This window comes from Callorhinchus milii, unplaced genomic scaffold (assembly GCF_018977255.1).
Source record: "Callorhinchus milii isolate IMCB2004 unplaced genomic scaffold, IMCB_Cmil_1.0 Scaffold16, whole genome shotgun sequence".
Classification (NCBI taxonomy): Eukaryota; Metazoa; Chordata; class Chondrichthyes; order Chimaeriformes; family Callorhinchidae; genus Callorhinchus; species Callorhinchus milii.
The window spans coordinates 16,491,059-16,517,214 of record NW_024704757.1 but is presented as its reverse complement, the minus strand read 5'-3'; the positions used below and the strand labels follow the sequence as shown (position 1 = coordinate 16,517,214).

The 26,156-nt window shown below is 44.1% G+C and overlaps 1 protein-coding gene across 1 annotated transcript in view; it reads left to right on the top strand.

Moving 5' to 3' along the window:
• Positions 1-24,689, top strand: part of LOC103186870 (myosin-16) — a 28,200-nt gene extending 3,511 nt beyond the window's left edge. Inside the window, exons 7-44 of the mRNA XM_007906125.2 lie at positions 460-523; positions 663-761; positions 1,473-1,576; positions 2,185-2,323; positions 2,903-3,021; positions 3,545-3,694; positions 3,831-4,001; positions 5,184-5,363; positions 5,547-5,673; positions 6,808-6,866; positions 7,147-7,234; positions 7,700-7,817; positions 8,390-8,510; positions 8,872-9,008; positions 10,300-10,381; positions 10,622-10,795; positions 11,026-11,253; positions 11,994-12,098; positions 12,491-12,577; positions 13,012-13,157; positions 13,638-13,728; positions 14,239-14,295; positions 14,749-14,835; positions 14,993-15,238; positions 15,757-15,874; positions 16,591-16,718; positions 17,201-17,397; positions 18,160-18,292; positions 18,437-18,653; positions 19,128-19,264; positions 19,635-19,738; positions 19,959-20,151; positions 20,568-20,771; positions 21,011-21,136; positions 21,578-21,748; positions 22,171-22,371; positions 23,284-23,492; positions 24,341-24,689. Coding sequence (XP_007904316.1) covers positions 460-523; positions 663-761; positions 1,473-1,576; positions 2,185-2,323; positions 2,903-3,021; positions 3,545-3,694; positions 3,831-4,001; positions 5,184-5,363; positions 5,547-5,673; positions 6,808-6,866; positions 7,147-7,234; positions 7,700-7,817; positions 8,390-8,510; positions 8,872-9,008; positions 10,300-10,381; positions 10,622-10,795; positions 11,026-11,253; positions 11,994-12,098; positions 12,491-12,577; positions 13,012-13,157; positions 13,638-13,728; positions 14,239-14,295; positions 14,749-14,835; positions 14,993-15,238; positions 15,757-15,874; positions 16,591-16,718; positions 17,201-17,397; positions 18,160-18,292; positions 18,437-18,653; positions 19,128-19,264; positions 19,635-19,738; positions 19,959-20,151; positions 20,568-20,771; positions 21,011-21,136; positions 21,578-21,748; positions 22,171-22,371; positions 23,284-23,475 — 5,100 coding nt within the window. The 3' untranslated portion in view covers positions 23,476-23,492; positions 24,341-24,689. The remainder of the gene's footprint in view (positions 1-459; positions 524-662; positions 762-1,472; positions 1,577-2,184; positions 2,324-2,902; positions 3,022-3,544; positions 3,695-3,830; positions 4,002-5,183; positions 5,364-5,546; positions 5,674-6,807; positions 6,867-7,146; positions 7,235-7,699; positions 7,818-8,389; positions 8,511-8,871; positions 9,009-10,299; positions 10,382-10,621; positions 10,796-11,025; positions 11,254-11,993; positions 12,099-12,490; positions 12,578-13,011; positions 13,158-13,637; positions 13,729-14,238; positions 14,296-14,748; positions 14,836-14,992; positions 15,239-15,756; positions 15,875-16,590; positions 16,719-17,200; positions 17,398-18,159; positions 18,293-18,436; positions 18,654-19,127; positions 19,265-19,634; positions 19,739-19,958; positions 20,152-20,567; positions 20,772-21,010; positions 21,137-21,577; positions 21,749-22,170; positions 22,372-23,283; positions 23,493-24,340) is intronic.
• The last annotated feature ends 1,467 nt before the right edge of the window (positions 24,690-26,156 follow it).

Here is a 26,156-nt window from a genome sequence, read left to right as displayed (position 1 = left end):
CCTCGCCAACCAAAAATGGCTGTTTGTGGAACATTGCTGTGCGCAACTGGCTGCTGTATTTCACCCACAAAATACACAGTGTAGCTGACAAACCATCTAACAAAATACACAGTGTAGCTGACAAACCATCTAACATTGATCCACTGTGATTTTCAGTTTTAATCACTTTGTTCTTTCCAAACAACAAAGTTCTTGCTGCGTTCCTGTACAGCTGGCATACAAATGCCTCATCCGCCTCATGGTTTAAAATGTCCCTGTGGCTCACACAGTGACAGCTTTACCAGTGCTCTGGACTGAGCAAGAGGCTGTGGGAGAAAATGAAACACAAGTGAAAGGCCTCACTTTAGATCTCAACTGTCTTTTAGCATCTTCACACGCATCTTTCTGATTTGGTTTTCTGCTGAAGGCAAGATGCAAATTCAGTGAAACTCATTGTTTTCAATCCTCCCTTCCCATCAGGGTAAATTCATCCGCATTCACTTTGGTCCATCCGGCAAGCTGGCTGGGGCTGACATTGAAAGCTGTAAGTGGATCTTGCTTCTTTTTTATTGAATGGTGCAGTTTATTAATTTTTTAAATATATCACGTAGCTGTCTGGCAGGATAAAGATTTTATCTGCCCTGAGCTGTTTTAACCTTGTCTTTCACTGATGCTTTGTCCAGATTTGCTGGAAAAGTCTCGGGTAATCTCGCAGCAGTTATCTGAGAGAGGCTATCACATCTTCTACCAGATTCTCTCAGGGAAGAAAGCCGATTTACTGGGCAAGTATAACAACCTCGGCCAAGTAGAAGCAGTGTGCTAAACTAAACTTCACTAAAGATCAGCACCAGTTCATCACGTGCAGCTCATTTCCAAACTTTTACTCTTTTCCTCTCCCAACAAAAATCCTCCAAATGAGAGGATTTGAGGAACACAGCTGTCAGCATTCTCAGGAAGGAATAGGAAACCAGCAAACTTCCCTCAAAACTACTGCGATAGCTACACTAAACGTTGCTACAGACCATTCATTCTGTATATTTTAACTAGCAGCAAAGGAAGTCAGACAGGTGTAAGGGCAACCTTGAGATTGCAATCAAAGTAGGTTGATAACACATTTACTCCTTTGCTGAAATGTTCATGGTGAAAATATAATCTAGAAACACTGAAGCATGTTGTGTTTCTGAAAAAAGAGATCAGATTGACTGCAACCGGGGACAGATCTGTCACCTGCACATTCTCCTTTGAAAGTGATTATGTGGTAGTCAAGCGCTCTAGGATATTGCCCTGTGTGAGGGGCTTTGGGACACTGCCCTGTGTGAGGGGCTCTGGGATACTGCCCTGTGTGAGGGGTTCTATATAAATGCAAGCTGTTGTTGTGAGCCCCAAGTCTGGATAGGAAAAGGAAAAAAATTAAAGGAAAAAAAAGTTGGAGAGGGAGCGAATCAGTGTCTGTATTTGTAACAAAATTGTTGTATGTGCTTTGATTCCATCAGACTCGCTGTTATTGGTGTCTGACCCTAAACTTTACTTCTGGGTATGCCAGGGAGTCACCACAGTGGAAAACATGGATGATGGTGAAGAGTTATTACTGACTGATGTACGTACCTCAGTGTGAAAGTTGGAGTGGATTGAAACACCTCGGTTACATATTGTGTAATGCTTTAAATGTGCTTTAGTCAAAAGAACATCGATGACTGGAGGGGTTCAGATTCGAGGATTCAAGGCTCCCCGTGATATCAAGGGAGATTTACCAACAGAGCATTTTTCAATGAGCGAGGTCTTTAAAACACTGAGATGGAATTATAAATGTCAACCTAAGCAGGGTATCGAACTTAAGGCAGTGCTGTCTGAACTGAAGGAAGTTGGTATAAAATTAACAAGCCTGAGGCAAGCCTAGCAGTTGGAAGACGTTTTTCCCCACAGAGTATTAGGTATGTGGAATAGAATCTCCTGCAAGGCCCTTAATATGTCAATTAACATGCTTAAAAAAAGAACAGGATATATATAGAGCAGGCAGGTTCCTGTGAAACTGGGAACATGGAAATGTCATCTGTGAAATGCAATTCCTTAGATTTGAATAATGTAGGTTGTAATATATTGCTATCCTAGTTTCACTAAATTAGTAGCAGAGCATTGACTTCTTAAGGAATGGCAACAAAGCATTGACTAGTGATATGACACTACTGGGAATATCTCTTACTCCAGATTGCCTTTGATGTACTGGGCTTCACTGCAGAAGAAAAGCTAAGCATTTATAAACTGACTGGGGCCATCATGCACTTTGGTAACATGAAGTTCAAGCAGAAGCCAAGAGAGGAACAGGCAGAGGTCGATACTCCTGAAGGTAGATCTTGTCTGATTTCATGGTGCCGGTCTGATAGCAAGGTTTGTTGAAATATATCCTTCAGTTCTTAACGACAGCCCAACTGCAGGAAAGACAACTGAGTGAGGACTAAGGAGTTCCTTTTATTCGTCAACACACGAAAAATAGAATCATAGAATTATACAGCACAGAAGGAGGCCATTCGTCCCATTGTATCTGTACCGGATCTTTGAAAGAGCTATCCAAATCAATCCCGCTCCATGCTCTCTGCCCATTGCCCTGCAAACGTGTCCTCCCCAAATAATTGAATGACATTTTTAAAATGCAGATGCTCCTTGAGTTTCTTGGCTCAGTTTCACCAGTTGTTCATGCTCCAGCTCTAGAATGGAATAAAAATTACCCTTTAGTGATACTCTCGTGGACTTTGGGGATGTGTGACTATAATTGACGATTCCTGTTAGTGGCTGACACTGTTTCAAGGGTGATATGCGTAGCTCGGAAGGGAATTTTTAGCCCAAAACACTTTAAAGTCAATGTATATTATTTGCTTCTATTGGTTTCTGTCTCAGTGTGTCGCACTCTTGTCTCTGCTGCTTTCAGTGGCCGACAAAGTCTCCCACTTGATGGCACTCAATTCAGGGGAACTGCAGAAAGGCATCACCAGGCCAAGGGTCAAGGTTGGCAATGAGTTTGTGCAGAAAAGCCAGAGCATGGACCAAGTAAGTAACTGGATTTATATTTATTATTTATTATTTCATTTATATTTATTATTTTCTACAAAACATACAGTCACTACACTTTACACTATATCCTGTGAAGCAATGATTCTATGATTCTATGATTTTGAGATGCATCGAACGTAAAGATTATTATTATTTATTATTATTATCATTTTATTTCTTTTGATATTTTGGATTTTTGGGTGTAAGTAAATATTTGCAGCTCAAACCCTAAATGAACAAGTGTTATAACGTAGCAGTTTATAACGGGGCGCTACTGTTGTTTCAAAATTAAAACCTGCATTTAAAAATTTTCTAAATTCTTAATTGATCTTAAATGATAATAAATTACACTACAATTTATATTTGTATAGTGTCTTTCACATCAGGAGGAACGTCTCAAAATACAATGGTCTTAAGACTAAGCCAGGTGAAATTTTGAGCCTCTGATGTTTCTTAATGTGTATCTCCTCTCTGCTAGTGATCTGGTGATGACGTGGACCTTGATCTTAATTTCTTTCAGTGCCAAAATGCAATTGGGGCTCTTGCCAAAGCTGTTTATGACAAAATGTTCAAGCAAATGGTGGTGAGAATTAACAAGACCCTGGACACCAAGGCACAGCGACAGTACTTTATAGGGGTGCTGGACATTGCTGGCTTTGAGATCTTTGAGGTAAGAAACTTTGAGTGCAGCAGGTTTTGACCTCAAAGTGCAGTAAAAAAGAAAAGTAAAAGGTTAGTAATCGGGAGCAATAGTTTGAGTAGAAAGGGAACCTCATTCTCTGTCACGTCTTTCACCCGTCCCACAGTCTAACAGCTTTGAGCAGCTCTGCATCAACTTCACCAACGAGAAGCTGCAGCAATTCTTCAACCACCACATGTTCGTCCTGGAACAGGAGGAGTACAAGAAGGAAGGAATCCATTGGGAGTTCATTGACTTTGGCATGGACCTGCAGGCCTGCATTGAGCTTCTGGAGAAGGTATTTCATCTCCTTTGAGAGCGGTATCTGTATAGAGGGGACAAGTGAACTCTCGATAGGATATTATGATTTGAATGCTGCTAGATCCTGAAGAGGGAAGATGTTGTCTGTGGAGGGGAGGAGCCAGGTTGCAGTAATCTGGATTGAAGTGTAATATTAGAGGTTTTGCTTGATGGACTTTGGCGTTCAGGAAATCCCTAGATGGATCATCCCCCTCCCCCCCTGGAAATATAATGTGGAGGTGACTTTCATGCATGGTTTTTCAACCAGTGTTGAGGCCAACAATCCCCCAAATATAATTGGTCCATTACTTCATTGCTGTTCGTGGAAATATGGAGTCCTGTAGTTCAGTGGTTAGAGCACTCGCCTCACAAACAAGGGATTTGGGTATTGACTCCCAGGCAGAGCGAAATGTTGGGCAAGTTTCCTTACTCTACATGCCTTTGTTTACCTACCAGTAAGTAGGAACCCCGTTGATTGACGAATGGCTTTTCCGGGGCTAATAATTCCTTTAAAAGTAAATTATAAATCGGTCACTTCATTCCACAACTGTTTGTGGGACGCCTCTATGTGCAATTGGGTGCTGCATTTTGCCCACAAAGTACACAGTTAATCCACTTTACAGTATATTCTGTGAAGCGCTTTGAGACCCTCGAAGGCGTGATACGGCACTATATGGAGTCCTGTAGCTCAGTGGTTAGAGCACTCGCTTTGCAAGTGAGAGACCTGAGTTCAATTCCAGGCAGAGGGCGAAACCTTGGGCAAGTTTCCTTACTCCACACAGAGCCTAATAATAATCCCTCCAAAACAAAAACAATAATAAATTGGTCATTTTCAATCTACGACTGTTTGTGGGACATTGCTGTGCGCAATTGGCTGCCGCGTTCGCCCACAAATATACAGTCAATTCACTTTACAGTGTACTCTGTGAAGCGCTTTGGGACGTCCTCCTGACGTGAAAACCGCTATATCAAATGCAAGGATTATTATTATTATTATTATTATATCAAATGCAAGGATTATTATTTATTATTATTTTGCATTAGTTACGATAAAGGCGTAGAGCCACAGATTGGCTGAAATGAGGAGGACAGTATGCGGACCTGATGCAATCACTGACTAGTCGTTCGATGTCTTGCTATCGGAAGGTTTGTATCAATCACGGTTCTTGCTTGCTTGCAGCCCATGGGCATCTTCTCCATCCTGGAAGAGCAGTGCGTGTTCCCGAAGGCCACGGATGCCACGTTCAAGGCTGCTCTGTACGACAATCACCTGGGCAAGTCCAACAACTTCCTAAAACCAAAAGGTGGCAAAGGCAAGGGTGGAGAGGCCACGTTTGAGCTGGTGCACTACGCGGGCACAGTGAGTATCCCTTCATTCAGTAAAAAGACATTTCCCTGTATCTCTTCTGCTTGAAATTTCCCCGGTTTCACTTGTGGGACGCAGTTAATTGGTTAAATGTCATGCAGATATGTAAGAGCTCTACTGTGTATTCAGAGCAGGACTCCAGCCAATTGCCTTGTTTTTCTCTCTTCTGTTCCTCAGGTTGGCTACAGTACCCAAGGCTGGCTGGAGAAGAACAAAGACCCCCTGAACGAAACTGTTACGGGCCTTTTCCAGAAATCTTCATTGGCTCTGTTGGCCTTAATCTTCAAAGAAGAGGCAGCCCCAGGTGAGTTCTGGAGAGCGCAGTTATAGGGCAACATGTATGCAGAGTTCAGGCAAATGCGTAGGCTAATGCCATCATGTGGTGAGCACTGAATAATACAGCTCATGAGAGGCACTGACCTCTTCACATCTCCCAACTCATCTGCACATTGAAATATTATCAAGCGATCAAGTACCCATCATAGTCACTTTACTCTCACTTTCTCTCGCTTTCTTTGATTCCCTCTCTGCTTTTCATACTCTCACTTTGTCTCTCTCTTTCTCTCCCTCCATTTCTCTCTCTATTTCTCTCTCTTTTCTCCGATTCTCTCTCTGTGACTCTTTGTCTCGCTATCTCTCCCTTTCTCTTGCTCTTTCTCGCACTTCATCCCCACAGTCTCAAGGCTCTGACTTTCACCACATCCTAACCATATCCTCATGAATTTTAGGATTTGAGTCAGCCACCATCACAGACATCTGGGAATTACGTGCTCTTTCACTACAGCTGCTGTTGTCACTATGACAACAATATTTCTATCGACAGATTATTAACCTTCTCTAACTGAGATCAATACAAACAGCAGTGTTGCATTGACTCCACTGAGGTCAACTGACAAGTCTATTCACCATTCAATGCACATCATTGGGTCCGCAATGTAGGGCACTATTTTACACAGGAACTTTGGGTGACTGTAATATGCGCTTCATGGGAGAGGGAACTAGTTGACACATGAGGAGGCAGTAGCGAAGTTCAGATGTACATGAAGCAGCCAGGACTGAGATGAAAATGGCCCATTTGAATTCCAGGTAAATGCTGTGACCACCTCAGGTGTCAGGGTAAGGAACAACCTACTGATACCAAGGCCCGTACCAGGGCCTGAAATTCCACCTGGTCTTAAGCCACATAACTATTTTGCCATAATATAATGGATTGTGGACAACTCTTAAATAGTCTTATCTTGGAAGCCGATTTTTTTAAAGAACTGCAGAAAACCGGTTTCCAAATTGAGACTGAATTTAAGGATGTTACAACAAAATTCTGCAGGATCTTAAACAGAAACATTCTCACCAGCTATGTCTGCTTGGAATTTCCGGCCTCCAGTGTATAAACTCACAGGCAGTTTTTTTAATGCTATTAATGTGCTAATTTCACTTACAGCCGGTGGTAGGAAGCCGAAGAAAGGTGCTTCCTTCCAAACTGTCTCCGCTTTCTACAGGGTAAGAATTCCTTATTACATTGTCCCAAACACCACCTTTCATTTTCCTTAAAGATTCAATCCCTCATTGTGTTTGGATCACAGTTTATCTCTTGGTGGCTTCCACCTTTGTTTTCATTTCCTTTCTCGTTCGGGTATCAGATGAAAGGGATGATAACCTTTGCTGTTAGTGGCATTCTCTGCCGTCTAATCAGCCTGGAGTCTCTCATCTCACCTTGTTTCACTTCAAGGCTCATGGCTCTCTTGATTGAGCTCTCTCTCTCTCTCCCTCCCTCTCGCAGGAGCAGCTGAACAAGCTGATGACCACCCTGCGCAGCACCGCACCCCACTTTGTCCGCTGCATTGTACCAAACGAGTTCAAGCAGTCAGGTGAGTCAGGAGCCATGGGAGCGCAGAGCTCAATCTGTGATGTCTCAGCCGATGTCCTGAAATTCGAAGAGCAGCTTTTTGGGGGGTCTTAAAATTTCAAGAGTGCTGTGCGCAAACTGGATGCCATGTTTCGTTCACAAAATACACTTTACAGTATATCCTGTGAAATGCTTTGAGACATCTCAACAAGATGGGACGTCACTGCGCTTTGGGACATCCTCCCGACGTGAAAGGCGCTCTATAAATGTAATTTTGTTGTTGTTGAGGTGATAATGCAAGGATTATTATTGCGAAGCATTGCGGAACATCCTTGAATTCAGCCTTCATCTGGAAGCCGGTTTTCCACGGTTCTTTAAAAAGAAACTAACCTCTTTTATCATATTGTGAATGTCATTAGCTGGGCAATATCTCTCGGCAATGGCTGCCATTCACCCTAATGTCGCTTGTGTTCAATTTCTCTTCCAGGTGCTGTGGACGCTAAGCTGATCCTCCACCAGCTGGCCTGTAATGGTGTGCTGGAGGGAATCCGTATCTGCAGGAAAGGATTTCCCAACAGACTGCAGTATCCTGAGTTTAAACAGAGGCAAGTTTAAATCATGGCTCATCATCACCTTGTAGCCTGAGCGATACTAAACACAGGTACCACAAGGTAATACAATAGCTTTGGATCAGGCATCCAGTCTCCCATTGGAATCTGCTTGGGTGGATGTTAAAGATCCCCATAGCGCAATTCGAAAAGAAAAGAGAGTTTCACCGAGTTTCCTGACCAATAATACCCCCAGATAAATCGGCCGTTCACTTTGTGGCTATTTGTGGGACAATTAGCTGTTGTGTTTGCCCATAGATTACTCAGTCACTGAAGTTGATAGTTGTTACTTCGCCAGCAGTTTGAGATTTTTCAATATTGCATTGAATGAGAGGGTTGTTAGTATTAACTGGCCATTGCTATTATCCAGGTCTATTTTGACATTTTCCAGCTGTTGTCTGAAAGATCACAATATGAATTCGCAAAGTTTATTTCTGGAATTTATCCTATCTAATACCAAAATACTAAACAAACTAAACAAAATACTTGCGATGAACATAATAAATTGTTTTGAACAGCATATGTTACATTGGTCTTATGACCAAGTGTTTATTTCTTGTTCTGTTCAGGTATCACATCCTGAACCCCAATGTCATCCCCAAGGGATTTGTTGATAACAAGAAAGCTTCGGAGCTGGTCCTGGGTTCAATTGATCTGGACAGCAGCGAGTACAGGATTGGACACACAAAGGTACAGGCTTCTCACAAGATTATGAGAGGTTCAGATCAGGAAGGCCCTTAAGGCGCAAAAAACAAGTTCCCATCTTGCCTCTTCACGTGGATGTTAAAGATCCCATGACACTTTGCCAAGAGAAGGGAGTTTCTCCCGATGTCCGGCCAACAGTCTCTCAAATAAAAAATGAGCCATTCACTTCATAATTGCTTTTGGGACATTCTCGTGTGCAAACTGGCTGCCGCGTTTACCCACAAAGTATACAGTTGGCACACTTTGCATTATAACCATGAAGAGCTTTCAGACATCCTCTCGACATGACGGGCACGATGTCAAATGCCAGGATTATTAGTATTTATTATTCCATGTGTTTTCAAAGGTGTTCTTCCGAGCTGGCGTCCTGGCTAAGCTGGAAGACTTCCGCGATGAGCGACTGGCAAAGATTATGACAATGGTTCAGGCTCGCTCCCGCGGGAATCTCATGCGTATTGAGTTTAAAAAGCTGCTGGAGAGGAGGTAAGTGTATCATAGAATACAACCATTTTGCAGTACATTGGTCCATCAAGCCTATTCATCCAATTTCACACAAGATTCCTGTGTTATATATGTCTCTCAGATATAATAATCCAGAATCCTTTTAGATGGCAGGAACATGTCCAGTTTCTGCTTGAAACCTTTAGTACTTCCAGTTCCTTGTTCCACCACCTATTGCAGAGGCCTTTAGGTGATGTTAAATCACTGCCTTTGGGAGAGGAAAAGAGAGAATTGGGAGAAAAAACATTCCATATCTTTGCTGCTAATTATTGAGAATACTTTCTCCTGTGTGAAATGATTAAAATGTTGCATGGAAATATGCTTTATAATAAGCTGATTCTCTTTAGTCAATCGAAATAAAAGATCAAAAAGAGAAGTTCAGGTGAAGAAGTCCCTTCGGCTCTTTTGATCTCATTCTTTCATTCCAGAATACGCACCCACTGTTCTCAAGCTATTTCCTAAATGAGTCCAGTATCTTGGCCTTAACCATCTTTCCTAGCTGTCTGTTCCAGTTAATTACCCTTTGGGTTAAAAAAATACTTCCTGGTACCTATCATGAAATTGATTTCAAGATCCTCATCCTCACCTACAAGGCCATTCACGGCCTTGCTCCCTCCTACCTCTCCAACCTACTATCCCCCTACCTACCTGCCCGTACCCTCCGTTCCTCTGGCTCTGGTCTGCTCCACGTCCCCCGCCCCAACCGCCCTACCATCGGTGGTCGGGCCTTCAGCCTCTCAGCCCCCAGGCTCTGGAACTCCATCCCCCAGTGCCTTCGCCTTGCTTCCTCCCTTTCCTCCTTCAAGGCCGGTCTCAAAACCTTTCTCTTTGACCGTGCCTTCAGCTCCCCTCTCGACTCTCTTCCCCCTCCTCGCTCCCTCCCTTCCCTCCCCTCACCCTGACCATTTCCCCCTCCTTGCTCCCTCCCTTCCCTCACCCTGACCATTTCCCCCCTCCTCGCTCCCTCCCTTCCCTCCCCTCACCCTGACCATTTCCCCCTGCTCGGGTCATGACCCAACTGTGCAGCGCCTTGGGACGTCCTCCTGACGTGAAAGGCGCTCTATAAATGGAATCTTGTTGTTGTTGTTGTTGTTGCCCTCTTACCCTGCTGCCTTGGCATGTGTGAAAATACATCACTTGTGTGCTTCACTGTTCAGAGGATCAGACTGCAGCAAGACTCACAGGGTTCCAGCACTATCTTTGACATTATTGCCAGTAACTTTACTCTGTGATATTTGTAAGGTACTCTTCATTTCTGCTCTTCTATTTGCAGATTGGCACTGATAGTCATTCAACGTAATGTACGCAAATTCCTGCAACTCCGTTTCTGGGGCTGGTGGAAGCTGTACAACAAGGTGAGTATCACAAAGTGTTTTCCTGTGGTCCTGTGTAGGATACATGAAAAATCTCCCTTCCCCCCTGTCTTCAAGATCTTTGTGTCAAACAAGTCTGTGTGCATTTCCTTGGCAAATGGGAGTTTGTGACAGGAGCAGCTATTTTGACTCAAGTCAAAAACAGCTACTCCTCACTAAAGAAGAGAGGTTTTATCAGAACGTGGTTCTCTGCACCGATCTAATTTGTCTCCGTGCCTCTAGGTCAAGCCTCTGCTCAACGTGGCCCGTCAAGAGGATGAGATGAAGCAGAAAGAGGAGGAGCTGAGGTCAGCGATGGAGAAGACCAACGAGCTACTCAACCGCATCAAGGAACTCGAAGAGAAGACTGCTACTCTGTCACAGGAGAAGAATGACCTTATAATCCAACTCCAAGCTGTAAGAGAAAGAAAGAAAGAGAGAGAGTGAAAGAGAGAGTGCGAAAGAAAGAAAGAAAGAAAGAAAGGGAGAAAGAAAGAAAGGGAGAAAGAAAGGGAGAAAGAAAGGGAGAAAGAAAGGGAGAAAGAGCAAGAGTGTGTTCTTCATAACTCATCATGTTGGTGCTGAAATCTTTGCTGCACGTGGCTTCACCATAGTAAAAACATCTGTACTTTCTCCCACCCGATCAGGAGCAAGAAAACCTGGGTGACATGGATGAGCGTCTCACTCAGCTGATGAGGACCAAGTTGGAATATGAGAACCAGATCTCAGAGATGAAGGAACGGCTTGAAGAGGAGGAGAACTCCTGCAGCTCTCTGGTGTCTCACAAGAGGAAACTGGAGAGCGAGATGACTGACTTAAAACTGGATCTAGAGGGTCTGGAGACAACCCTGGTCAAAACTGAGAAAGAGAAACAGGTATCGCCCAAAAACTTACAACAGCGAAGCAGGCCATCGGGTCTGTGCTGGCTCTTTAAAAACCAATACCTTCAATCCAATTCCCGCCCCACCCTGATTCCCCTGTAATTTACTGCTTTTCAGGAATTTAAAGTTCTCTTTTGAAAGCTAACATGGATTCTACCTCAACCACCCCACCTGTCAGGGCGTTACATATCCTAACCACTGTGTGTGGAACAGTTTCTCCTGACCTCCCCATTTGCTTGTTTGCTAATTATCTTAAATTGATGCCCTCTGGTCACTGACTGTGGTGCCAATGGGAGTTTGGAGAGACAAATAGCTAAAGCCATGTTAATCATTTGTCTAAACAATACTGGAGGGAGAATTTTCACCAGAGGTTAGATTGTCTGTATTTGTGTAGCAAATCATGGTGTCCATAGTTTGGCAAATTGTTGATTTCAAGCTTGACACTGAAGCCGGATTTCCGTAATTCTTGAAAGAAACTTACTTTGAAGCTGGCTTCAAAATTAAGGCTGTAATTAAGAATCAGAATAATGTGCAATGAATAATAAGCAAAATGCCAGCTAAACAGACTTCAGGATATTTTTTGCGCGGTGTTGCTGAACTCCCAGCTTGTGAAGGCTGCATTCACAGCCCTTGTTACCATCAGTTTGTTAAAAGCCGGTCAGCTTGAGCTGTGTACAATCAAGTCTCCCCACAAGCGGCTGTGGATAACTTGCTGTTCTGTTGACTTTCACCAGGCTCTGGATATCAGAGTGAGATCCCTGACCCAGGACCTTGCTCAACGAGACGACGCGATCGCTAAGCTGCAAAAGGAAAAACGAGCCATAGAGGAACTACACCAGGTTTGTCCTCAGTGATATGGCTACTCTGTAAGTCTGAGATGCATGCAGTCTGCGTGTTCAGGTGCACGTTAAAGATCGCACGGCACTACTCGAAAGAGAAGGGAGTTTCTCCCGGTGTCCTGGCCAACAATTAGCCAGATAAAGTTGGGTATTCACTACACGACTGTTTCTGGGATATTGTTGTGCACAATTGGCTGCCGTGAACTTTTGTTATATTAAACCCTGTGAAGCGCTTTGAGATGTTTCAAAAACCCGATGAGTTGCAGTATCAGATGCATGAATTATTATTATTAATAGTGACTAGTTTCCATTTCAAAGTCTATGATGAAAATGTTTAGGGATTTAACTGAAAGAAACAGCCTGTGGTTTACCCTCCTGTTTCTTTGCTTCAGAAAACACTGGATGACCTACAAACCGAAGAAGATAAAGTGAACCACCTCACCAAGAGTAACAGCAAACTCAGCTCCCAGATCCGAGAGGTAACATTACGTTTCTGTTATAGGATTCACAAGTGTATCAGCTGCAGGCAAACTTCACCGTTTGGTGGTTTGGGTGCATCAATAATGTAAACGCCAATTCATCTGGCTTGGGAACCAGTTTTTGTCTACAATAAGTGGAGAGGCTTATAAACCAAATCCTGCCTTATATCCCAACACGTTTTGAGATGAGCCTCCAAAGGGTTTGGGATTCTGTTGCGATGGCAAGTAGAAACACATTGGGGAGTGAGGTTAGGCTCTCTTATGATAGATCTCTGATGATGGCAATGTAGCTTTGGATGTACAATCAAGCAGTGACTGGGAAGCTGTTTGTGGTGTGTTTCCTGAGCTGTGCTGGATCTCTCTACATTTACCTGTGGTGAACTGTGCAGCCAGGGTCACTCTAATCATACTGGGCTTTGTTAAATAATTGTCAGCTGGAAGATAACTGGAGTCAGGAGAAGAAGATCAGGGCTGAGGTGGAAAAGGCCCGTCGCAAGGCTGAGGGAGACCTGAAGATGACAATCGAGAACCTGAATGACATGGAGAGAGCAAAGATTGAGCTGGAGGAGGTGCTCAAGAAGTAAGAGGCTTATATTCCTCGTTTTCATATTCAGGCACAGAACTCGAACCGTCCTGTGAGCTAGGGGAGCAACTCTTAGATAGTAGTGAGAAACCAAGCAAGCGAAAGAAAGAATTACATTTTTACAACATCTTGTACCTTTAAAATTTCTAAAGAGTTTTGATGTAATTATTGTTAAGTGTAGTGACTGTTTTTGCAGGGAAAAGTACAGCTATTTTGCGTACAGCAAGATCCCACTAACAACCGTGAGGCGAACGACCAACGTGACTTACACAGTCAGCCTTGATATAAGACTCTACACCATTTCAGGGATTGTAAATCTTTGCAAAGTAAAATTCTGTCCTATGGTATTTAAAACCTCTGGACTTGCACGTACAGTGGTCAAAGTCTGTCCTCTGGTCTTCACTCAAGGAGCGACTGCATCTTTCTGCTAGCATTTCATCTTGTATTTTACCTTAAGCCTCTTTTGATTATTTGCAGGAGGGATCTGGAAATTAATTCACTGAGCTCCAAGTGGGAAGACGAACAGTCACTGAATTCTACGCTGCACAGGAAGTTTAAAGAGCATCAGGTATTGAACACGCCAGTGACATGTTTACGGTCATGGGGTGGTTTATGTGAACTTAAATTTGATATTAAATAAACACCCTTGCACCTTAGACAAGCCAGGGTCAGTTGAAACTCAATAAGAGCTTGAATGTCAAGTTGCGTCTTTTTGTAAAGAGTTCCAAGACGTTAACCGAAGTGAAAGGCACTACATAAATGCACGTCGTTGTTTCAAATGCAACCAAATTAGTCATTTATAAATGATGCTCAGAATTCAAAACTTTGTAATAAAACATTAGGAGATTTTTGTGATTTCTGTGTTAAATTTAATGAAAAAAAATACAAATTCTTTCATATCCCCTCAAATGCAGAATCACAAATGAGTTTATTTAGAAAGTTCCTATTGCAAAATAATTGCTCAGGATAGTTGAAGACAGACCCTCATCGAGTATAGTGATAATCGCTGAACTCCTTCACTGAACCCACAGTGAGATCCTGAGTTTGTTCATTGTAACGCACGTGTTTGTGTTTCCAGTCCCGGATTGAAGAGCTGGAAGAGGAGCTGGAGGCAGAGCGAGCTAATAGAGGCAAGGTATGTCTCCCATTACAACATCTTCTGCAGCACCACCATGTGAAAAGAAGGGAAGGGGATGTGGGCGAAGGTGGGGGGGTGTAGAAGAGATGGGCCAGCCTCACATTGGGGACTTTGAGCTAACAGTCTCTAGGCTGACATTCCAGCACAGTATTATGGGGAGTGGGGACACACAGCAACATTGTAGTCGCCTCCTTTTTGGACGTTTCCTTGGACCAACTCCCACCTGTGCTGTTCAGGATCTTGTGAAAGGAGAGGGGAATTTCTCCCTGTGTCCTGTCCTGATTCATTGATTGTTCAACCTTGTGGCTGCTTGTGAGACCGCTGCCTCCATTCGCCTATGAAAACAGCCACTGCGCTTATCAGTTGCGAACGACACCTCGATGTCGTGAGGTGCTGTAAACCCACCGGTTATTTCCTGTGTAACTTGGGCTGCCTTTCTGATCTCTGCAGGTGGAGAAGCAGCGAGCTGAGCTGTCGCGAGAGTTGGAGGATCTCAGTGACAGACTGGAGGAGGCTGGTGGTGCCACAGTTGCCCAGGTAGCGTCACCTTCCCTTTGCAGCGCATCCCTCTCCGCACTCACAGATAATGTGTCGGGCGGCCACTCGCCCACCGCATTCTGTTGCTGCACAGACCCCAGGACGGCTGCCCCCTGTCACATAAACGATCCTCGAGCGGTTGATTTCCTGTCCGCAGATTGAGCAGAACAGGAAGCGTGAAGGAGAGCTGCTGAAGTTGCGACGGGAGCTGGAGGAAGCCTCACTGCAGGCCGAGGCCACCGCCTCCGCCTTCAGGAAGAAGCACACGGACTCCATGGCCGAGCTGGCCGAGCAGGTGGAGAACCTGCAGAGGGTCAGGGCCAAGCTGGAGAAGGACAAGCAGGTCATGAAGGCTGAGATCGATGACCTGAGCTCCAATTCTGAGACGTTACAGAAATCCAAGGTAATGTGGTCGGGTGATGGAACAAGGTCCGAGGGGGGAGTTAATTATATACAAGTGGGTGACCAATATCTGTGGCTCTCAAAGAGCTTGTACCTAATTCCTGGGCGGGTCGAAACCTTAGGCAGATTTCCTTACTCCACACGCCTCTGTTAATCTAGCAGTAAGTAGGAACCTGCTTGTTAGTCGATTGTCGGATTGCTTTTCCGGGGGTAATAATTCCTTCAAAATAAATAAATAATTTGGTCACTCAATTCACGACTGTTTGTGGGACGCTGCTGTGTGCAATTGGCTGCCGCGTTTCGCCCACAAAATACTCAGTCAATTCACTTTACAGTATATCCTGTGAAGCGCTTTGAGACCTACGTGATAAGGTGCCATATCAAATGCAAGGATTGTACTATTCTCATATGTGCTGGTCGGACTGTACTGTTGGTCCCAAGCTGACTGAGCGGGAGGGCTACATCAGGAGAAACCACAGCTTTCACACTCGTTTCCGTGGCTTCACTCCCTCTGCACAGATCAATGCTGAGCTCCAGGTTCGGAAGTTGGAAGACAACATTGTAGAGACCAACGCCAAGTACACTGAAATGGAAAGGACCTTGATGGAAGTTAGCACTGTGAAGACCAGGTTATCAGGTAGTGGAAGGTTTATTGGTGGTACATTTTTTATCCAATTCTTTCTCTGCTTACTCTCCCCTCGTCAAATCTATATTATCCTCTCGCCCTGACCATCTTACACAAACGCAGACCGCTGCTATTTGGTTGGAGGCACTATCATTTGTGAAGGTGCAAGTTGTTGTTGTTCATGAAGGATCTGTTTAACAATTTTCAGATTACTTAGTGCTCTCACCTCTTATCATGACCTTGGAACACTTCGCAAAATGGAACCCTTATTCCCTGCTCTGAGAACCTATCTTGATGAGTGCCTGCTTGAGGGGCTAACGTGTACCCTGGACAGGTTGCTTCACTTACTGGGCTTTACGTGGTCACTCATCCCATGTTCAGCTTTAGTTGCAACACTCGAGTCCAAGTTTGACCTTGTTGCATCATTGACATGGTGCTGTTTCATTCCCTCTTGGGGCTGGCATCTAGTCTGGTGGATTTCAACATGGTGTCTGCTTGCCTTATTCTCCTGAGTTAAGTAAGCTCCTTGGCTGAACCGAGGGCAGAATTGACACTGAGGGTCGTATAGCCACATAGGACTTGTCTTCCCCCATTCCCACCTATGGGGTGTGTGTGTGTGCGTGGAGGGATTGGGAAGGTGGAAGGTTCATGAAAGGAAAAGCCTTTGGAATTTGAAAAGTGTTTCTGTTTATTGACTGCCTTCTTTTCTCTCATTTGCTGATGACTAGCTGAGAACAGTGAGCTGAGTCGTTCATACGAGGAGACCCAAAGCAAACTCAACCAGCTGATCAGAATCAAAACTACTCAGGTTTCTCAAATTGAGGACTTCAAGAGGCAATTTGAAGAGGAATCAAGGGTAAGATGCACTCTCAAATTTACCTGTTGATAACACGCTCACCTCTGAGTCAGAGGTTGTGGGTTCAGGGACTTTGAGCTCACAGATGCTTCATCAGAGGTGCTGCCTTTCAGACAAGACATTAAACTGAAGTTACGTCTGCTGGTCCAATTAAACGTTAAAGATTCTGTAAAGAGACTACTTGCATTGAAATACTGCGCTTTATGCGGGTAGTGTCTCGGAACCCTATATCAATTGCAAGGATTATTATATTGATGGACAATATATGTCCCCTCCCTTGCCACCTTCCAGGCCCATCTCAACACCTTCCTTTTTGACCGTGTCTTCAGTCATCCTCCCACCTCCACCCCTCTTGCCCTCCACCCTTCTTGAGTCCAACCCCCACCTCAAGTGCAAACACTTCACTGTCCAGCTCCTTGGGCTGTCCTGCCAACTTGAAAGGTGCTATCTAAATACAATTTGCTGCTGTTGTTGCCTTCCAGGCCCGAAGTGTAGCAGTGGTTAGTCTTGCCAATGCCAAGCACGACATGGATCTGATGAAGGAGCAGTTGGAAGAAGAGCAGGGGGGCAAGTCTGAGCTCCAACGCCTGGTTTCTAAACTGAACTCTGAGGTGACGTCATGGAGGACCAAGTATGAAACAGACGCCATCCAAAAGACCGAGGAGCTGGAGGAGACAAAGTGAGTGCCCAGCCTGACTTCCTGACCCTGGCCTCATTCAAGAGAAGCAATAGGTGTGAGGAAGCAGTAACACATAGCACAATACAGCATGAGAGCTAGATAGTGTGATGGTTGGCTCCTATTGGACTTGTGGATGCCCTTTTGCATTGTTCATGATAGAATGGAGAGTTATGTAGTACAATGTATAAAGCCTTTTTCCCCCTGGGTTTAAAGTTGCATATTAGATTGAAATTTGTTTCAAACATCCAGTTAGTTGTATGCGAGTCAATTCCAACACAATATCAATGTCCTCTGGCTCCTTAAATAAGGTATTGTAAGTTGTCATGGCTTTTAACTGAGTTATTTATAGACAAGTGTAACAACAGGACCCTGTGATGCCAGATCTTTAACTAGGTTCAAGAACATTAGAGCAAGTCAACCAAGATTGGCATTGCTCAAGTCATTTCACAGATACTGTGAACATTTCTGGTTATTTTGTCTTCACATGTTTCCCCCTCAGCTGGGAGAGTGGATCAGCAGATCAAGCTACCACTTGTTAGGTGACTGTACTTGTTAGCTTGTTAATTCTGCCTTTCCATGGCTGCATATGAGGTTAGCACTAATGTCTTTCATCTCGTCGATTAACAACTTGTGAGCCCTTATTATATGCGAGTTCAAGTGTTAAAACCCACTCACTATTCACAGAGTGATACAGAGCAACCATCTCACCCACTACATTATCTGACTCTCCTTAAACATCTATTCTGATGCTGTTGTTCACAGGAAGAAGCTGGCAGCCAGATTACAAGAGGCTGAGGAGTCTTCGGAAGCCGCACAGGCTAGGGCTTCTAGCCTGGAGAAGGCGAAGCACCGGCTAACTGGAGAGGTGGAGGATCTCAGCATTGAGTTGGAAAAGGTATGGACCCAGTTACTGTGATGGGAAGTTGGTAAAGGTGGGAACTATGGGAGGATGAGAATCAATGGGTTAACGGCATTCATTCTTCATTCAAAACCATCTTGTGATTTTCATATAAATACTTTTCACTGTTTGTTGATTCAGGCCAACGCTGCAGCAGCTTCTTTGGACAAGAAACAACGCGTCTTTGACAAAATGTTGTCCGAATGGCAGCAGAAGTGCGAGGAGCTGCAGGTGGAACTCGACAGCTCACAGAAGGAGTGCAGGACGTATGTAACTGAAGTCTTCAAACTTAAAACCGCCTACGAAGAGGCTTTAGACCAGCTTGAAGTTGTGAAAAAAGACAACAAGAATCTGCAAGGTGAGAGGCCTCGTAAATCATTGCTAACACAGAAAAACTAGGGAATATCTGCATCCTCTTTATCAACCGGACCAAACACATTGGACACATCGCTGTAACTAGATCCTTTCTCCATCGTGTTCAGTGGAAAGCCTTGTTGCTGTGCAAACTATCATTCTCCCTCCAAAATCCAATAATCCCTCCAAAACAAAACAATAATAAATTGGTCATTTTCAATCCACGACTGTTTGTGGGACACTGCTGTGCGCAATTGGCTGCCGTGTTTCGCCCACAAATATACAGTCAATTCACGTTACAGTCTATTCTGTGAAGCGCTTTGAGACGTCGAGAAGACATGAAACGCGCTATATCAAATGCAAGGATTATTATTCTTTTTAACTGAATTGGTTGGTGCCCAGTTGAAGTCTTAATTTACGGGCGAGCATTGGTCTCAGATTTCACAACATTGATTCTCGGTCTCTGCCAACCTTTCAGATGAGATTAAGGAGATGGTGGATCAGCTGGGCGAGGGTGGCAAGAGCATCCATGAGCTGCAGAGGATAAAGAAGAAGCTGGAGGTTGAAAAGGACGAGCTGCAGATGGCACTGGAGGAGGCTGAGGGATCATTGGAGGTAATGGTTTCATTCTCCTCAATGATGTGAATGGCATTTGAAACAATTAGGCACAACTGATTGCAATAAGTATCAGCCTGGCTCAGACGGTAACGCTCTTGCTTGTGAGTCAGAAAGTTGTGGGTTCAAGCTCCACGCCCGGACCTTTTACTCACAATCTAGGCTGACGTTGCAATGCTGTGCTGGGGGCAGTGCTGCATTGTCCGAGATGCCAACCCTCAGAGGAGACGTTAAACAGGGACCAGAAGGACGTGTCTCCGGGTGTCCTGCCCAATAATCCCACAAATAAAATCAGCTTTGGACAAAATTTGACCTTTACATTTCAGGCGGCTTTCTTTACCGTTGGGTTTTGCTTTTCCTTGAACCACAGGTAGAGGAGAGTAAGTTAGTCCGTGTCCAGCTCGAACTTGCACAGGTGAAGGCCGACATTGAGAGGAGGATCCACGAGAAAGAAGAGGAATTTGAAACCACAAGGTACACAGAGTGATATTCTACCCCTATCTCCTCCGCCTTCCTGCCTCCGTCACGTATCCTGGGAAGTCCGTAATGCAAACTACCATTGTTATAACATACTTTCACTTTCCCACTTCTAACCTTGAGTCTATGTCCTGAAGAAGAAGGTGATCCTGGCTATGGTTATCTCCAGAATAATTGGAATCACCATTGATTGTCTTTCTCTCATGTTAATGTACAGGAAGAACCACCAGCGTACTATTGAGTCCCTGCAGGCCAGCCTGGAGGTGGAGGCCAAGGGCCGTGCCGAGGCTCTCAGGCTGAAGAAGAAGATGGAATCGGATCTGAACGAGATGGAGATCCAGCTAGACCACGCCAACAAAAACAACGCTGAGCTGGTCAAAACCCTCAAGAAACTCCAGCAGCAACTCAAGGTATCAGAGGAGAGAAATCCTTCTCAAAGACTTCTCAAAACACTCTACGAAACGTGGGGCTGTTCGAAAAGAAAAGGTGTCTCTCCTGGTCTCCTGGCCAACAATCCCCCGATAAAATTGCTCATTCACTTCATGGCTGTTATTGGGGCATTGCTAGGAGCAAATTGGCTGCTGTTTTTTGCCTGCAAAAACACCTAGTCGCTCTACTTTATGATAAATCCTATGGAGATTTTTGGGAAGTCCTCCTGATAGGAAAGGCGCTGAACCCAAATGGAAGGATAATTTATTATTATTATTATTATAATTCTTGGGGCCCGTTTAATGCCTATGGTAGCGCTGTAACTTCCTTGGCTCAAGTGTTGACATGGGTTGATAACGAAGCACATGACAGTAAAATTAATGACTGCCCCCCTCAGGACATGCAAGCACAGATGGACGAGGATACCCGGCGACATGAAGAGCTGCGAGAACAGTACACCCTGTCAGAGCGGCGCATCACCCTCCTGCAGTCAGAGCTGGAGGAGCATCGCAGCAGCCTGGAGGCCAGTGAGCGCTCTCGCAAGCTCATTGAACAGGAGCTGGTGGAAACCACTGAACGATACAATGAGCTCAATGTGCAGGTAACAGAGCAATGCCGGTGGGAACTTTCAGCTCTGACATGGGCCGCTTTGGTAATGGTAGTTGCTTATATGTGTTCATTGCTTATACTGCGGCATCCTTTTATAAACATAATGATATAGTACAGCTGTCAAAGCCCTAGAAAAGGCTATTTGGGGACTATTTAGGGTTTGGGGAAGTGAAGATTTTAGTAATGACTTTGTCATAATGATTAAATGTGCAATTCTTTTAATCTCCTCAGAACCACAGTCTGTTGGTGTTCAAGCGTAAGCTGGAAGGAGACCTGCAGTCCCTCACAAATCAGCATGAGGAACTGATCCACGAGTTCCGCTCAGCTGACGAGAAAGCAAAGAAGGCCATGAGTGATGTACGTTTGTGATTCTCTATCACTACCCTTGTACACTACCCTTGTACACGACCATGGCACACGGCCATCACACACCCTACGTGCCAATGTTAACTGAAAATTCTTAAACGATAACATGGTTTTCATGACCTAAACACAACACTTACATTGCTATTTTATGTTCCATCTTATTACATCCAAAACAAGTTATTATTCAATAATTATGTCATGAGTAAGATTGAGCATAGAACTAGAGGAACATTAAACAAAATATGTATTGATGTTCCTGATATCTAGACCTCCATCATTTGTGATTTACTGATATCTAAATTGTAGCAGTCCACACACGATTTGGTATGGTTTAAAATTTCAGAACCATTCAATGCTCTCATTACTAAGGGGATATTGCTGAAGCCACTGATGTTTGGCTAATGGCTCTGTTTTCTTTGCCTCTTAAACCAGGCTGCCCGCATGGCTGAGGAACTGCATCAAGAACAGGAGCACTGCATGCACCTGGAGAAGATCAAGAAGAACTTTGAGCTGCATATCAAAGACTTGCAGGTCAAATTGGAGGAAGCCGAACAACTTGCCCTGAAGGCTAGCCGTCGCGTCATCCAGAAATTAGAGACCAAGGTAAACACACCAGATACTGGAGACCAAAGTAGAAACACCAGCACAATAGGATTAATGGTGCACCGTATGTAGCATTAACACGTAGAGAAACAATTGTCCAGTCTTCAGGTCTAGATGTAACTGAGATGTAACAAGGCAAACAAAGACCAGGAACATTCACAATTACCACACAGGCCAATAATGTATTAGCAGCAATGTTCAGAGTTGTATCAATTAGGGTATTTTTATTAGCAGACTGTCATTAATCAAAATCTTAAGCACCGAATTAGCTGAAATTTCAGGAGAGATTTTGTTTTGTTGTTTATTAGTTTTTACACTAATCTTGACGAAGTACAGCTATCATTAAAGGTCTGTATAACTATTGTTTGGTGGGGTATGAGTTGAAAAAACACAGTTCCAACATTTCTCCTGTTGCATTCCAGGTTAAGGAGCTGGAGACCGAATATGATTCTGAACAGAAACGGCACATTGAAACGGTGAAGGTCCTGCGCAAGAATGAACGGCGCCTGAAGGAGCTGGTCTTCCAGACTGAGGAAGACCACAAAACCAACCAGCGCATGCAGGAGCTGGTGGAGAAACTGCAGAGCAAACTCAAGAGCTACAAGAGGCAGATAGAGGAATCCGTGAGTGCTCTATACGAAATGTTCCTCAGAACAACGTTGACAAACAGAAGAGATCAATTAAGGCATTGTCTGTATTAATGATAATGCATACCGTCTGGGAAACTATAGATCCAAAATATTAATTGAATTTAGTCTGTAAGGAAGGCTGTTTGGTATTAAAATTGAAGTTTGCGGAAAATACTTAAATTGACTTAATTTGAAAACCATTTTTTCACAGTTCTTATAAAAGAACTATTCCAACTAGGGACTGAATTTAAGTATTTTTCACGATTAATTTCCCTTCTCAATGTTTGGTCACTGCAAACGGAACCAATAAAATTTTCTTGTGTGGAATTCGGGCAAGGGCTCCCACATTGACCTGAAGCAAAGCTTTTACTCACATTTTCTATGCAGTGAAGAGACATTTATAAGTTGAACTTATTCTGCGTCGTGGATCAGAGTGATGTGACAGGTCAGTGTGCATGTGGACGTCCAACTTAGCTGAAACAAATGGCGTTAGTAACCTTCATTGGGGGAAAGAATTAGTGTATACGATCAGTGAGAGAGGAAAAAACTGTTGGAAAACTAGCCAATTTGACCTTGTGTGTAATTGTATGCGGCACCTTGAAGGCAGAACTAGACCTAGTCTTGTAATCTCAAGATCAGAATTACCCACACTTAACATACTATCTGTTAGTATCAACTCAATTGGTAACAGAATGTCAGTTGCTCCACAATGTCGTTTAGATTTTACATTGGAGAACTTTCCAAGTTTTTGTTCTCTCGTTCACCATTTACCTAAAGGGTAAATATCACTTTGAAGGTGAGTAGGTAATGAATGTGCAGCTAGGGTTAAATAAGGCCAGAGAAAACCAGAGCATGCAAAGTTGTGTTCCATTAAATGCTTACAGCTTTTCTTTCTCTCTTTTACAGGAGGAACAGGCCAACCAGAGCCTGGCCAAATACAGGAAGACCATCCACGAGCTGGATGATGCTGAGGAGAGAGCTGGAATGGCAGAATGTGCTCTGAATAAACTCCGCACCAGGAACCGATCCACTCTTAGCAAAGGCTACAGTACAGTTGAGGTTATTCAGGTGTCCTCTAAATCCACCACTGAGGACTAATTCTCATCTCTCGGCTGGTAAGTCTCGACTGTGAACAAACATTTTTTTTGTGGTTAGTTTTTATCCATCACAGCCTGAAGGTCTAGGGAAATTCCCAGTTTCCTGAAATATTTCATCAGCTCATGTGGCACAAGAATAAAGGTGATCCTGATATTTGGTGAAAGTTAGGTGTAGCTTTGGGATTGCAATATTAACGCTGAAATGTGAGCTAACCATCTAAAATACGAGTTGAAAATTAATGATGGCAAGCATTCAAATCCTGTTTGTATTTCCCTTCCATACCCTTTTCTATCAAATCTTTCACTTTAGTATTTTTTCTTTTTATCATGTTTCTACCTTTAAAGTAAGCCTCGCAGGGAGGGGAGAGAGTGAAACCAACTTTCCATTCTTGGCTTTTGTTCAGTGGCTGTCTGCTGGAAACACGTTTTATTGGGCTCAGCTACAATAGGTCTCATTGGTTGAAAAGTGGTCTGGCACTCACTCACACATGAAGAATGGTTGCTTTGGGGAAAGATACATGATTTGCGGAACCAAAGGCCTAGTATGAATGCAGTAGTTGCCTCCAAGAAAGTAAAGGGTAAGGAATGTGACAGGATATTAGAGGGATAAAGTTAATTGTAAAGAAAACTCCCGACTGGTCTGTATCCCCTCTCCAGTGAAGATTGAGTCTGTAAAGAGCAAAATATATGAAAGTTAATGTGAGAATTCTCGATTATAAAAATGTGATGGGTGTGGCACTAAAGGCTGTCAGTGCTGTGGAAAAGTACCTCAGCATGAGTCATCACCTACAGGGAAAAAAACTGGCAGGAAAAAGAATAGAGCTTTCTGTCCAAATTAATTGTGTTTGGCTTCAATTTGCTTCCAGGGTTATACGTGTCTCTCACAACAGCTGTCTATCATTCAGCTCTGTTGAAGATGGTGTTTGACAGGAGCCTTGCAGACTTTTCGAAGGCCACAGAAGTATTGGAAGACAAAGAGCTAAGATAAAAAAACTGCCTTTGTTTCTCAGCAAGGCCAACCTGTTCGCATTTGTTGTAATGTTGTGTATAAAGTGGAGGGAACCTCTGTACCATCCATAATGATGACAGTTGTAGAGCAGAGAATCCTTGCATTCTCATTTCAAGGATAGAGTATGCAATTTTATGTATAGCCTGGCTGCTTGTGTAAATAACCTAGTTGCCTGAATAAATATGTCCTTCAGAAGACACAGTAAATTCTGTGTATTTATTGCTTATTGCCACTGTGTCTCCTGATAAATAATAAATAAGAGCTAGGTCTAACGATCACAATAACAACACCTTTCAAACCTTGCTCTTCCCTCAGTGAAAGACTTGAAGAGTATTCTTTTCCAAACAGATCTGCGTACATCCCTTCTTATGTCCCCAGGATTTTGTTTGGTTAATATGCAAAAGGCAAAAGGAACTGCCTAAGAGGCCTGATATTCCTCAGTCTTAATCTTAACAGAGAGGAGGTAGAGAGAGAGGAATCATATGGAACCATAGAAATTAACAGCACAGAAGGCCACTTAATCCATCATGTGTATGCTGGCTATTTGAAAAAGGAGTCCATTCAGTCCCACCGATCTGCTTTTTCCTCATACCCTCCGCAAATTACTCATTTTTAAAGAGAATGACAGAGACATTCTCTATCTCTGGAGAATCCAGTTTGTGGAGTCCTGTAGCTCAGTGGTTAGAGCACTCGCTTTGCAAGTGAGAGACCTGAGTTCAATTCCAGGCAGAGGGCGAAACCTTGGGTAAGTTTCCTTACTCCACACAGAGCCTAATAATAATCCCTCCAAAACCAAAAACAATAATAAATTGGTCATTTTCAATCTACGACTGTTTGTGGGACATTGCTGTGCGCAATCGACTGCCGCGTTCGCCCATAAATATACAGTCAATTCACTTTACAGTGTTCTGTGAAACGCTTTGGGACGTCCCCCCGACGTGAAAAGCGCTATATCAAATGCAAGGATTATTATTATTATTATATTATGGCTTGACCGCAGACCCGCCTGGCTCAGGAACCGGATTATCAAGTCCATCGCAGAGGAATTGACTAGATTCTGACATTCCGTTGCCGAGTCCGTCAACCTGGAGCCAGCCCGACTCCCCAGGGATCAGTCCCATGGGAGGGACGAGCGGGAAGAATCCTCGCTCCCAAATAAAGTCTCTCTCAGACTCGTAAAACACTCAAAACTTTTCCGGTGCCGCGAACACTGTGGGGGAAGATCCGGTGGTACAATTCGAGAAGGGAGTTTCTCTCTTCTGACAATCACCCCCCCACCCCACCCCCCCCCACACACCCCCCACACACACCCCCACCCCCCACACACACCCCCACCCCACACCCCCCCCACCCCCCAGGTAACATCGGTTGTTTATTTCACGGCGGGACAGCGCTGCGGCCCAAACGGTGCTGCGTAATGCCCTACAAATGCACAGTCACTCTCCCATCCATCACAATAAAATCCTGGGAAGCGCCTTGAGACGTCATCCTGACGTGAGGAGGCGCTATATGATTCAATGTAAAGGATTGTGTGGGTGTTGGGGGGGGTAATGGGGACTACAACACCCAGAAGCCTCTGCTGCGGGCACGCAAGGCTGGCGACGGCGAGACGCACGCACGCACACTACGTATGTACGTACGTAAGTACGTCAGATCCTGTGTGGCGAGCAGGC